The 12,903-nt window shown below is 52.6% G+C and overlaps 1 protein-coding gene across 1 annotated transcript in view; it reads left to right on the top strand.

Annotated features, from left to right (window-relative positions):
• The window catches only part of NELFA (negative elongation factor complex member A), a 21,903-nt gene that overhangs the window by 4,228 nt on the left and 4,772 nt on the right, over positions 1–12,903 (top strand). The window contains exons 3-4 of the mRNA XM_006893604.1: positions 10,052–10,223; positions 11,897–12,058. Of these exons, the coding sequence (XP_006893666.1) occupies positions 10,052–10,223; positions 11,897–12,058 (334 nt within the window). The remainder of the gene's footprint in view (positions 1–10,051; positions 10,224–11,896; positions 12,059–12,903) is intronic.

The following is a 12,903-nucleotide window of genomic DNA, read 5'->3' as shown; positions in this document are numbered from 1 at the left end:
TCGTTTGTTGATGGGCACTTAGATTGTTTCCAACTCCTTGCTATTGTGAACAAAGCTGCAATAAACATGGGTGTGCATATATCTGCTTGGATGTCGGCTAAATATTTATTTATTTTATTTTATTATTTTGTGTGTGTGTACTGACTGGTACAAGAGGAGATTGCCCTGCCTTCTCCAGCAGAGCATCTGGTGGATTTGAACTAAGTACCTCTCGGATTGCAGTACAGCTTCTTGCCACTAGGCCACCAGAGCTCCCTGCGTAAAGCCCGTTTTTTAACGTAACGTCATAGTGTCACATGAGGTGATTGACAGTTGTCCACGCCACTCATGACCATGGCTGACTTCTCACCGCCCTGTGTGTGACGTTATCTGTGTCGTCACGAAAGCATTCCAGGTTGTGGCCCGTGTTTTGCTGTTTGCCTGATGTTGTAGGGAACACTGGGGTGTGTCTTCAGGGGCCTCTTTTGTTGAGTTGGTTTCCACTGAGGGTGACCCACGGGTGACAGAATGAAACGTTGCCCAGGCCTGCACCACGCTCTGCTGGCTGCCTTCTCACCTACATGCTCAGGCTCAGAGGACCTGCCTGTCTTCTCCGGCTGCTGTACCAGGGAGGATGTTCTTCTCCTAAATAACACGGCCACAGTACATGAGGTGCGGTCTCATCACCCTCGGTGGTGGGCAGCGTCCTGGGTGCACTACTTCCAAGACGGGTTAGTTTGTTCTTCTGACAGTTCACGGTGCGTTAGTATTCACAGTTCAGAGACAGTCATTCTAGAGACCTCCTTATCTACTGTCCAGCTGTCACATACATATGAGGCAGGTGAAAATTCAAGATCTGAGTCATGTAAGCATGCATTTTTTAGAGTATATAGCTTAGGATAGAATTGGGGGCTAATCTGGATTTAGAAGAAACCATGGCACCAGGAATATTAATTCTAGGTGTCTGATGGATTCTGGCTGAAAGCACAGAATACCAGGAAGATGTCTATATGTGTTTTACTAGCAACACAAAGGCATTTTAACTGTATGGGTCATAACAGACTACGGCTTCCGTTGAGGAGAATGGGAATCCCAGAATGCTTCATTGTGCTCACGTGAAACCTGAACCTAGACCTGGAAGCTGTTGACCAGACAGAGCAAAGGAACACTGCGTGGTTTAAAGCCAGGGAAGGTGTGCATCAGAGAGGTATCCTTTCCCTGTACCTATTCACAGACTATGGAAATAATATCATTAATATTACATACAAGCAAAATTCTGCTGAAAATGATCTAAAAATACTGGAATAGCACATCAGCAAAGAACTGCCAGATGTGCAGGCTGGGTTTAGAAGAGGCCATGATACTAGGGATATTGTAGCTAATGTTAGATGGATCTTGGCTGAAAGCAGAAATTACCAGAGGAATGTCTATCTGTGTTTCATTGACTATACAGAGACATTTGACTGTGTGGATCACAACAAACAGTGGCTAATTCTGAGAAGAATCAGAATCCCAGAATACTTGATGTTGCTTATGTGAAACCTGTACTCGAACCAGGAGGCAGTCATCAGAACAGAGCAAGGAAACACTGCATGGTTCAAAATTGGGAAAGATGTATGTTATGGATGTGTCCTGTCTCCATACCTTTTCAACCTGTATGCAGAACAGATCATCTGAGGAGCCTGGGCCTCTATGAGGAAGAATGTGGCATCAGGATTGGAGGAAGACTCATCAACAACCTGCGTTATGCAGATGACACAACCCTGCTTGCTGAAACTGACGAGGACCTAAAGTGCTTGCTGCAGCAGGAACTGCAGCCTTAAATACGGATTGAAGCTCAACATCAAGAAAACAAAGATTCTCACCCTGAGCCCAACTGGCAGCATCATGATAGATGGGAAGAGATTGAGATTGTTAACAGCTTTAGTTTGTTTGGCTCCACAATCAATACTCTTGGTACCAGCAGCCAGGAAATGAAAAGACAAATTGTATTGTGAAAGTCTGTTGTCAGAGACCTTTCCAGAGTACTGAAGAGCAACGATGTCATTCTGGAGACTAAGGTGCACCTGATCCAGGCTATAGTCTTTGCAGTTCCTTACTATGTGTCAGAAAGGTGGACAGTGACTAGGGATGATAGAGAATTGATGCCTTTGAGTTGTGGTGCTGGAGAGGAGTATTAAATATATCATGGACTGCTAGGAGAACAAACAGGTTTGTCCTGGAGAGGGTGAGACCAAGCTGCTCCTTGGAGGCAAGGATTCTGGGGCTTCGTCTGACGTACTTTGGGCATCTTGCAAGGAGGGAGCAGTCCTTCTAGAGGGACGTCCTGTTTGAAAGGCTGGAGAGACAGCGCAGGAGAGGTAGACTCGCAATGAGGTGGACTGACTCAGTGTCTGGGATAATGAGGGTAGGTGTGTCAGAGGAAGTGAGGTCGGCACAGGACAGAGCAGGGTTCCAGGCTCTTGTACATAGGGTCACTGTGACTTACAAGCGACTCAACAACACACATCGACAACAGTCCTTCTGTATGCCGAACAAATCACTTGAGAAGCTGGAATGTATAAGGAAGAACGTGGCATTAAAATTCAAGGAAGATTCATCAACAGCCTACATTATGCAGATGATACAGCTGTTCTGAAAATAAAGACTTGAAATGCTTTTTTGCAGAAAATCAAGGAGTACGACCTTAATATGGACTGCTTCTCAACATCAAGAAAACAGAAATCCTTACCACGGGGCCAGTGGGCAGCATCATGGTAGATGGAGAAAGGACTGACATTGTCAACTATTATGTCTTACTTTACCCGTAATCAACACCTTTTGTCTGAACAGTCAGATAAAGACGTGTTGCATTTGGCAAGTCCGCTGTCAGGGACCTCTCCAAGGGCCTCCACTGTCAGGGACCAGTCCAAGGGCTTCTGCTGTCAGGGACCAGTCCAAGGGCCTCTGCTCTCAGGGACCTCTCCAGGGGCCTCCGCTGTCAGGGACCAGTCCAAGGGCACCCGCTGTCAGGGACCTCTCCAGGGGCCCCTGCTGTGAGGGACCAGTCCAAGGATCCCCACTGTCAAGGACCTCTCCAGGGGCCCCTGCTGTGAGGGACCAGTCCAAGGGCCTCCGCTGTCAGGGACCAGTCCAGGGGTCTGAAGAGTAGTGAGAGCAGTTAAAAGACTAACAGTGATTGATAACGTTATTTTTTCGATCACTTGCCATACATCTGAGAGCTGGACAGTGAGTAAGGATGAGAGAAGACTTGATGCCTTTGAGTTGTGGTGTTGGACAAGTGTTGAATATCCATGAACTGCCAGAAAAAACAGATAAGTCTTCGAGAAAGTGCAGCCAGAATGTTCCTTGGAGGCAAAGATGCAGAAGCTCCGTCCCTCTTACTTTGGGCATGCTGCTAGGAGGGGTTGGTTATTCCTTGGAGAGCGACGTGATGCTTGGAAAAGTGGAGGGTCCGCAAAGGAGAGAAAGACCCTCAACCAGGTGGGCTGACACTGCAGCTGTGGGCTCAGGTGTGTCAAGGCGGTGAGGATAACACAGGACAGGACAGGGTTCAGATCTGCTGTTCACAGGTCCCTGAGTTGTGGCCGACTCTTCGACACCTAACAACATTACCAGTGATGGTGATCAGACTTCATATCTGCTCTTTGTAAGGTCTCTGAGTTGAGGTCCACGTCCTGGCACCCAGCAACCACCACAAGGATTATGCAGGTTCCCCCGTGGTACCAGTGGTTTGCACTCGCCTACTAGTCTGAAGGTTGGTGGTTTGAACTACCCAGTGGCACCAAGGAGAGAGGGCTGGCAGGGTCTGGTTCTCCAGAGGTTCCAGCCAGGAAACCCTGCTGTCACACACGGAGTCACTGAGAGTGGTGATTGACTCCAACTGTGGATGAAGATTGAGTCAGAGTGGTTTTCAGGGTAAGATGTGCTTGTCCATTCTCCTGACCACAGTCCCTGTCTGGTGGCTGTACTGACAGAGCTCTTGGCCGCCTGACCGCTGGGCTGGTTAAACCTTGTTTTGTGTGTTTCTTCACTGCCGGTTCTCTGTGTGGGGATTGTCTGTTGCAGTTTGTTTCGCTTGGTGGTGGTTCATTCTCTGCAGGAGTGTTTAGTTGTTTGGGGAAGCACTGTGTACCTGTGCTGTAGGTACATACGGACGTGTTTCCCTGTGTGGCTTGACTGAACTGTGCGTGAACCCCTACAGTAGTGCTCTGTGGACAGATGGACACCTTTGTTCCCTGGGCTCGGTTCCACGGCGGTCCCTGTTCCTAGGTGAGAGGACACTCCTGGGCTTGCTGATAAGACGAGGTCTGTCTCCCTGGATTTCCGCTTCGGGAACCTGGGAATGCAGTCTTGGGATTTTCACAGGGCTTGTTTTACTGTAGCCCAACTTTTTTAGAAGACAGCTTTTCCTGTTGCTTCCGGGACCACTGTGATCCCTGGTTCTGCAGTGTGTCTGTGCTAGTGATCTCCTAAGTCAGTTGTTGTTGGAAGGTGCCCGTCATGGACTGAGGTTTCCCTCCAGGCAGCCATGTAATGAGGAAATGTACAAGTTCTTTCCCCCAGGATCTGGTAAGCCGTGTGGCTGTAAGAGAATGAAGGGTATAACATCCCTAATCCCATCACAGATAAGATTTAAAGGGAGGTTCCTCGAGGAGTGACGGGGGTCTGGTGGCCAACGGCACATGGTTTGAATCCACCAGCGGCTCCTCTGGAAGAGGACGGGCTCCTGGGTGGTTTACTGCCCCAGAAAACCCGCTGGAGGGTCAGCTGGAAGTCGGTTCTGACTCGGTGGCACACAACAGCAACCCTTGGGGCATGCATGACTTGTACACCTTTTCTCTCACAAGAGATAAAGGGAGAGAAAGTAATTCAGGAAGGGGAGACCTCAGAATTCCTGGGAAAGGAGCACGGGAGCACTTTCCACCTTTGGCCCCAGCTTTGTGCTGGGAAATGTCTAGAACCGGGAGATACAGCAAGAAAGACTTCCTCTAGATGCAGCTCTTTGAGTTTGGACTTGTAGGCTCAAGCTGTGAGAAAACAAGTTTGTTAAAGCCATCGATTTGTGGTGTCTCTGCGGTAGCAGCCTTACAAATCCAAGAATTGCTGCTGTGAGCCTAGAGAGCTGCTCTCCCAGAAGCCCAAGATGGGAAGCGATTGTCCAGATTAGAGCGCTGAGTACAGACTGAAAGGTCTCCATCGGAGAGCTGGACAGTGACTAAGGATGCCAGAAGAGGAATTGATGCCTGTGAGCTGTGGTGCTGGAGAAGAGTCTCCACCGTGGACCACCAGGAGAACAAACAGGTCTGTCCTGGAGAGGGTGAAACCAGCTCCTCCTTGGAGGCAAGGGTTTTAAAGCTCCAACTGACATACTTTGCACGTTTCCAGGAGCTCCCTGGAGAAGGATCTCGTGCTCCGAAGGGTGGAGGTTCAGTGCAGGAGGGGAAGTACCTGGATGAGATGGATTGATACAGTACCTGGGGCAATGGGGGTTGGTGTGTCGGAGTCAGTGAGACTGGCTCAGGGCAGGGCAGGCTTCAGAGCTGGGTACTGAAGATTGTTACAAGTCCCAGGTGACTTGGAGGCACAAAACAATAGTAGAAAAGGGAGTTCTGATGGCCTAGTGGTAAGGAGTTGGACTGCAGTCCCAAAAGCATGTGGTTCAAATCCACGAGCTACTCCTCTGCAGGATGGGCTCCTGTGCAATTTATGGCCTCCTGTGCAATTTCCAGCCTCAGAAAACCCGGTAGAGGGTCACCTGAGTCGGTTCTGACTGGTCGGCAGTCACAGCAACTACCACAGCTGCATGAGAAAGCAAGGACTTCGGTTGAGGTCTTGATGGCGAAAGGGGCTACCAGGAAGGCTGGGGACTCAGACCCACCCCGAGGTGCCCTGGAATCTTCTGGAGCGCTGCTTCTGTAAGGGCACAGGCACTGGGAACTGGGGCCTCCGTGAGACGGGGCAGGCTGGACAGAAGCTCCTTCCGAGGTGTCTGACAGGCGGAAGGCCTCCTTGTAGAAAAATACTAAGTCGAGCCGTTCTAGGAGCAGACAGGACCTCAGGCCACAATGAAAGACAGGCCAGGGATGGATTATACCCTGTGGACCGATCCCTGCGCTGACAACCTTTTAGACTGAGGGTGCAGGGGCAGTACGTCCCTGGCCCCATCGCAGTAGCACCTCCAGGTCCTCCTGCTGAGATATGACTGAGCAGAGCAGAGGCCGAGGGTGAGAGAGGTGTCTGCAGGCACCGCTGAGGAACCGTGGCCCGAGTCGTTTCTGACCTCACGTAGCCCCATGCTCGTGGGCGTTGGCTTAGTTCTGTGTGGTCACCACAGTGAATTCGTGAACAGGGAGCGTGCGGGAGCCACGGCTGGCTGGTGCAGAACCGTGAGCCGGTGGAGGTGTGCCTGGCGTTGCTGCTGACGCACATCCCCTTGCATGCTTGCATGGCACCTGCCCCGGAATGGCATTACTCCTCAGCCTGTGGCACATTCCTGGGACAGCCCAGCTGCGACCTGTGGGCACAGTCCATCGTCCTGGTGTCTCCCCGAGGAGTTTTTCATCTGCTCTGGCCTCTTGCCCGGCACTTGGTCCCAGTCTCTCCTGCTTGTCCTCTTGTCCTCGCCACCAAATGAGTAGCCTCACTTCTCTGCCTAGTCTTTTATTATTTTTGTTATTATTACTTTACATCCCCCTCTTGGAGAAAGTACAACCAGAGAGCTCCCTCGAGGGTGGCCGAGCTTCGTCTCACATACTTGGGGCACGTTATTAGGAGTGGCTGTTATTGGAGAAGAAAGAACATCCTGCAAAAGAGAGGAAGACCTCCATGAGGTGACAGACACAGTGAGCGCAGCAGTGGGCTCCAGTGTGTCAGAGCTGGTGAGGGCGGCATGGGACAGGGCAGGGCGCAGAGGTTTGTTCACAGGGCCACTCTGAGATGACCACGACCCGAGGGCACCTCGCCACTTCCTCCCTTCACATCACTGTTAACCCTCCAGGGTTGAGTCGGGCTATGGCCCTGGGCTGGTGGGGCGGCATCCCCAGGTCCGCTGTTATGTCTAGTTCTGCTTTTCCACTGCTCAGCTCACATCCAGGTTCCACTCAGGGGCGCTGACATCTGTGGTCCAGATGGACATGCCCAGAACTCACCAATGCTTCTTTCTGGGTGATCTTGGCAGCCTTCTTCCATGTGATTTATAGCTTCCCCAAAACAAGCTGGAGTGACCGCTACGTGTGGGGTCTTACCCATCAGCTGTGCAAGAATTTATCAAGTCGGTCCCTGCCCTCGGTCCCCCGACTTACTGGTGGCCCAGGTGTGCTTTCCCTCCACACTGCTCTTGGCTTCAGAGGACAGGACACCAGAGCCTGTGGGTCACAGGTTCCCTGGGACAATCTCGGTCTTTGTGGATGCATCTGTGTTCGTCACTCTGCATTCCCTGTTTCTTTCTGTGTGAAAATGCCTTCATGTCACCCTCAGCCTCTGCCAGTTAGTAGAGATTTGAAGAGAGGAATCCTTTTCTCACCTCACCAAAGATAATCAGCTTCCTATCTGGCGATCTCTGCTGATACTCTGGAAGACCAGACGGTCAGATCTGCTGTTGATGCTTTATCTTTTTTCCTTGAAGTTATTCTAATACTGAGCAAGTGAAAGTCAGCTGAGATGATTGAGCACTGCCCAGCCTTTGTCCAGGTGGGGCAGCAGGTAAGGCCTGTTAATTGTGTCAGTCCGTCTCCTTCAGGGTCTTCCTCTCCTGTGCTGTCTCTCCACCCTTCCAAGTGTGATGTTCTCCAAGGACTTAGCCCTCCTGGCAGCATATTCAAAGTATGTCAGATGGAGCTTCAAATCCTTGCCTTAAAGGAGCGGCTTGGTTTCACCCTCTCCAGGATAAACCTGTTTGTTCTCTTAGAGGTCCATGGTATATTCAATACTTTCTCTAGCACCATAACTCAGAGACATTGGTTCTTCTTCTGTCTTCCTTAGTCATTTTCCAGCTTTGATGCGTAGCAAGTAATTGTGAAGACCATGGCCTGGGTCAGGCACACCTTAGTCTCTAGACTAATGTCGTTGCTCTTTAGCACTTTGGAGACATCCCTGACAGCAAATTTACCTAATGCAGTTCTTTGGATTTCCTGACTGCTGGTGCCAGGAGTGTTGATTGTGAACCAAACAAGCTGAAATTTAATGTGGTATAGACTTCCAAAGAAGAAAAGACATCTGTAGAAGCAAGATGGCAACACTCGGTCTTCTGTACTTTGATCCTGTTGTCAGAGAGGCCAATCCCTGCAGAAGGATGTGCTTGGTGAATTTGAGGGTTGGCAAAGTAGAGGAAGACCCTCAGGGTGGTGGGGACACAGAGGCTCAACAGTGGTAAGGCACCCCAGTGACGCAGGACCAGGCTCTGTGGCCCTTCTTTGAATCACTGAGATTTGTTTCCTGTTTCCTGAAATCATAGACTCCAAGGACTTTAAATGTCATCAGTAAGAATGAAGTAGCCCGTTTTTGCTCTGAGGACCGACACACTTCACACAGATGTGAAGCAGAGCATATGCTTGACAGAGGGCAGAGAGAGTTAAGGTCAGCCTGTGGCTGATAGCTGGAAGCTTGTGGTCACGTGCTCACACAGGCCTGCAGTGTTAGCCTAAAAGTTGGCTTTTTTTAGCCTTTAGTCCCTCCCCTCTGGTCTCCCGCTACCTTAACTGCAGGCACTTGGTCTTGCAAATCACCATCAGCTGTGGGACTAGGATAAGGAAAAAGTGTTTTCCACATTGAGCAGCAAGGCTTGTGGCAGCAAGACCGTGGTGGTGGTGGAGAGACTGTGGCACTGCTATAGAAAAATGGTGGCAGGGTGCAGGCCATAGTTAAAGGTTTGGCTGCTCTTGCCAGATGCTTGAGGGAGAAGCTGATTTATAACTGCTCTGAGGCAAACCTTGCGGGATGATTTGGATTTGACTGCTGAACTGAAAGCAGAGCCTGGACTTGCTGAGGAATTGTGCCTTGGAACTTGGACATGTTTTGGGTGATAGTCTTTGCCTCCCCCACTCTTCAACTTCCTCCCCTAATAATCCCCATTGTTGGTACCATAACTGTGAGTCTTTGAGTCAGCCATAAATAAAGGAAGCTCTTGCTGCTGGTGGGGCCCGTTGAGGCCCCATGGTGCTGGGCTCTGGGCCCTTTGCTTTCTGCTCTGGACGGTGAGGGCTGTGCTATTCTTACTGCCTCTGGGCCTTTCAGAGAGGCACTTGTGGCCCTGTTCCCCCATGTCCCGTTTTCTCCCCTTCAGACGCCTCCTCTCTCCCTCCAGACCTTCCCTCCTGGTTCTGACACCTGCCTCCCCCTTGTACCATCTGTTCTTCTGCTGGGCTCTGTAATTCACTGCAGTGGACACATACTACAGTGCTCATGATTGTGGGGTTCCCCGTGGAAGGGGCAGCATCGGGAGGCTCTACACCCATTTCTTCCATCAGGATAGTTACTCGGCTGTGCCCATGAACAGGTGTCTCTCCCGCCACCCTGGCCAGGGCCAGGAAGCTCCTCCAGTAGATGCCTCGAGTTCCCTCATTCTGGCTGCAGTCCTCAGCCTGAGCCTACACAGCTCTCCCGGGGCCTGAGGTGCCCCACTCGGCCAGCAAGCCCAGCCTGAAGGCACTCAGCTCTCGTCCCCTGGGCTCTGCTGTCTGTGTGCCCCTGTTTCTCTACTGCAGCTTCCCACCGTCCTCCGCAGGTTCTGGTGTGCAGCCCTCTCTGTCTCCTTGGTCTAGCAGGTTTCCAGCATGGGGACTCCAGGTCTGAAGCAGACGCTCCACTTCCGTGTGGGGTGATGGGCTCAGGTGTGGGAGGCTGGCCTGATTGATTGCTGAGGGAGTCGGGGAGGAGATGAGTGAGCAGAGAGGGTCCCTGTGGGGGTGAGGCCAGATGCCCTGAACAGGAACACTCACAGCTGTGGACCATCTGCATTTCAAGTCACAGGAGGGCCTCAGAAGTGCTGCCAGCCCCACCTGAGAACTGCTCACTGAGGACGGCCTCCAGGTGCCCAGCACCCCGCTGAGAAGGTTGTCTTCTTCCTCCCCAGATGAAAGGTGCCCTGACGGAGATCATCCAGCTGGCCACCCTGGACTCGGACCCCTGGGTCCTCATGGTGGCCGACATTTTGAAGTCCTTTCCTGACACGGGCTCACTTAACCTCGACCTTGAAGAACAGAACCCCAATGTGCAAGACATCCTGGGCGAGCTTCGAGAAAAAGGTAGGCCGTGCGGCTTGGGTGCGCATCAGAGGGGGGAGGTGACATGAGCGTGGGGGACTGCGGCTGTCACGGAGCGTTCCCCGGCACTCTGTGCTTCCTGGCATCACCGACACAGCCGGCCCCTCTTGGACATGCTCCTGACGGCCACCGGCCTCTGGGCACGGCCCTTGATGCCCTGGAAGCTGCTACCTGACTTCTCAGTGTTCCTGTGCAGCCTCTCCCCGTGAGACGGGCCTCTGCTCATCAGAGGTCCCAGCCTCTGGAACATTCCTTCGTCCACAGTGTAGGAACCACCCAGCTCAGAGCTTCAGAGCATGAACGGGAGGACGAGTAGGAATGCCGTGGTTTCAAAGCGTGAACCGCCACCGTCTCGGACACTGTAGTCCCACTGTGCTCACATGCTCCACCAGGGAAGAGAGGTTCCCCCAGGACACCCCACCCCCGACACGTGCCACAGGCGTGCCTCCTCCCAGGGCTGTGCTGACCCCGTGTCACCGTGGCCAGAAGGCTGAGGGGCCGCCACCCGCTCTGGACAGGTGGTGCCCTTGCCTGGGTCACTCTGTGTCCTCTCCTGTCAGTTTGTAGCTGATTAGATTTGGTGGCCAGGTGCCCCGGAGGGTTCTTGGTGCAGGGAGGGTTTTGTCACAGGCTTTGAGGTTTCTGTACTCAGAGTTGCCAGGTGCTGGGAAGATGCTTAGATTTGTGATGCGGTGAGCTTCAGGTCCAACCCAGGTGTGGGCTGGCACCGTCCAGTGTCCACTACGCTCAGGACCATTGATATAGTCGCTGCGACAGTCTCTCTCGCCAAGAGCCTTCTCTTTCCCTGACCTTCTCCTTTACCCTGAGAACTGGTCCTTCCAAAGGTGTGGAGTCACGTCCCACATCCTAGCTTCTAGAGGGCATTTTGGCCATAGCTCCTCCCGGACGCTTGTTTGTTGCTCTGGCCGTCACTGCTACTTGGTACCTTCACCAGCACCACAGCACAGGTGGTTTACTAGGAAGGACCTTCACTGGCTGCCCAAAGGTTCAAGTCTCCCAGGTGCTCTGTGGGACAAAAAGCTGGACATTGTCCTCTCATGCGATTTACTGCCTCTGATAGCCCACTGGAGGGTCGGTTCTGACTCTAGGGTACATAATGACTCTACCAACACAATTCAGAAGCATTAATTCTTGTTTGGTTTCCCTTATTCTCTGTCCAGCTCTCACATGTATATGAAAAAGTTAAGAATCATTTGGCTTGGCTCGGGTGCACCTTAGTCCTTAAAGTGGCTCTCACGGCCCGTGAGTATGCCGTTTGATTTGGGACTGTTGCTTCCGTGGATGTTTGTGGAATCCTTGACAACGGCAGTCTTTGCTGACTTGTCATAGACGCTCTGTGCACAGCTGTGTCCACTCAGTAGCTCTTGGAGAGCAGGGGTGCCTGACACTTGGTGCTGGAACCCCAGGCTGCCTCACGTCAGCTGTCTGTCCTTGGGGCTTCTGTCCCCTGGTTGGAGTGTGTCCGTGACAAGGTGGGCCACCATTAGATGCCTGAGTCCTGCCAGTGGGGGGAGCAGAGGAGGGGGTGAGGTGGTGCTATGACCAGTGGTGAAGGTGAGGTCGTTCGTCACCTCGTGCCCCCACAGTCTCCTCTGTGTGGGCTCCTGACAGCTCTGTTTGTTGTTGATGCTCAGTGGGCGAGTGTGAGGCGTCGGCCATGCTGCCGCTCGAGTGCCAGTACCTGAACAAGAACGCCCTGACCACCCTGGCCGGACCCCTCACGCCCCCCGTGAAGCACTTCCAGCTGAAAAGGAAGCCCAAGAGTGCCACACTGCGTGCAGAGCTCCTGCAGAAGTGTAAGTTCCTGCACGTCCCTCACCCGTCCACCTCGTTTGCACTCCCGCCCCACCATGCGCCCCCTGCCACAGCACACACCTGGCCCGCTGGGCACTCTGCCCCACCATGCACCCCTGCCCACCGCACTGCATGCTGCACGCCCGCCTTCCTCACCTCACTGCACATCCCTGCCGCGTAATTTTCTTCCACATTTGGACATGTCTTGTCTCTTCAAGAAGATAATGGTTTACCATCATTTGCTATGAAAATGAATGTTCTGAAAATGTGCTTCAGGAAGTTGAGAATGTTCGAGTTGAGAACTCTGTGATCTTTGTTAAAGAAATGAGATCTGTGCCAGTTGAGTCACCCCCGTCACACGCCCCCCACATAACAGGTTCTAGGTCACCCTGTCATACCCCCCCCAGATAACAGGTGTTGAGTCATCCCATCACATAACCCCCAGTTAACAGCAGGTGCTGGGTCACCCCGTCACACCCCCTCCCAGATAACAGGTGCTGGGTCACCCCGTCACCCCCCAGATAACAGGTGCTGGGTCACCCAGTCACCCCCCAGATAACAGGTGTTGAGTCACCCCATCACATGCCCCCCCAGATAACAGGTGCTGGGTCACCCCGTCACCCCCCAGATAACAGCAGGTGCTGGGTCACCCCATCACATGCCCCCCCAGATAACAGGTGCTGGGTCACCCCATCACCCCCCCAGATAACAAGTGCTGGGTCACTCCATCACATGCCCCCCCCAGATAACAGCAGGTGCTGGGTCACCCCATCACCCCCCCAGATAACAGCAGGTGCTGGGTCACCCCGTCACACCCCCTCCCAGATAACAGGTGCTGGGTCACCCC

The sequence above is a fragment of the Elephantulus edwardii genome, unplaced genomic scaffold (genome assembly GCF_000299155.1).
Source record: "Elephantulus edwardii isolate Elephantulus edwardi_28Jun2011 unplaced genomic scaffold, EleEdw1.0 scaffold00129, whole genome shotgun sequence".
Lineage (NCBI taxonomy): Eukaryota > Metazoa > Chordata > Mammalia > Macroscelidea > Macroscelididae > Elephantulus > Elephantulus edwardii.
The sequence above is the reverse complement of the archived record's forward strand: the minus strand, read 5'-3'. Positions and strand labels throughout refer to the sequence as shown.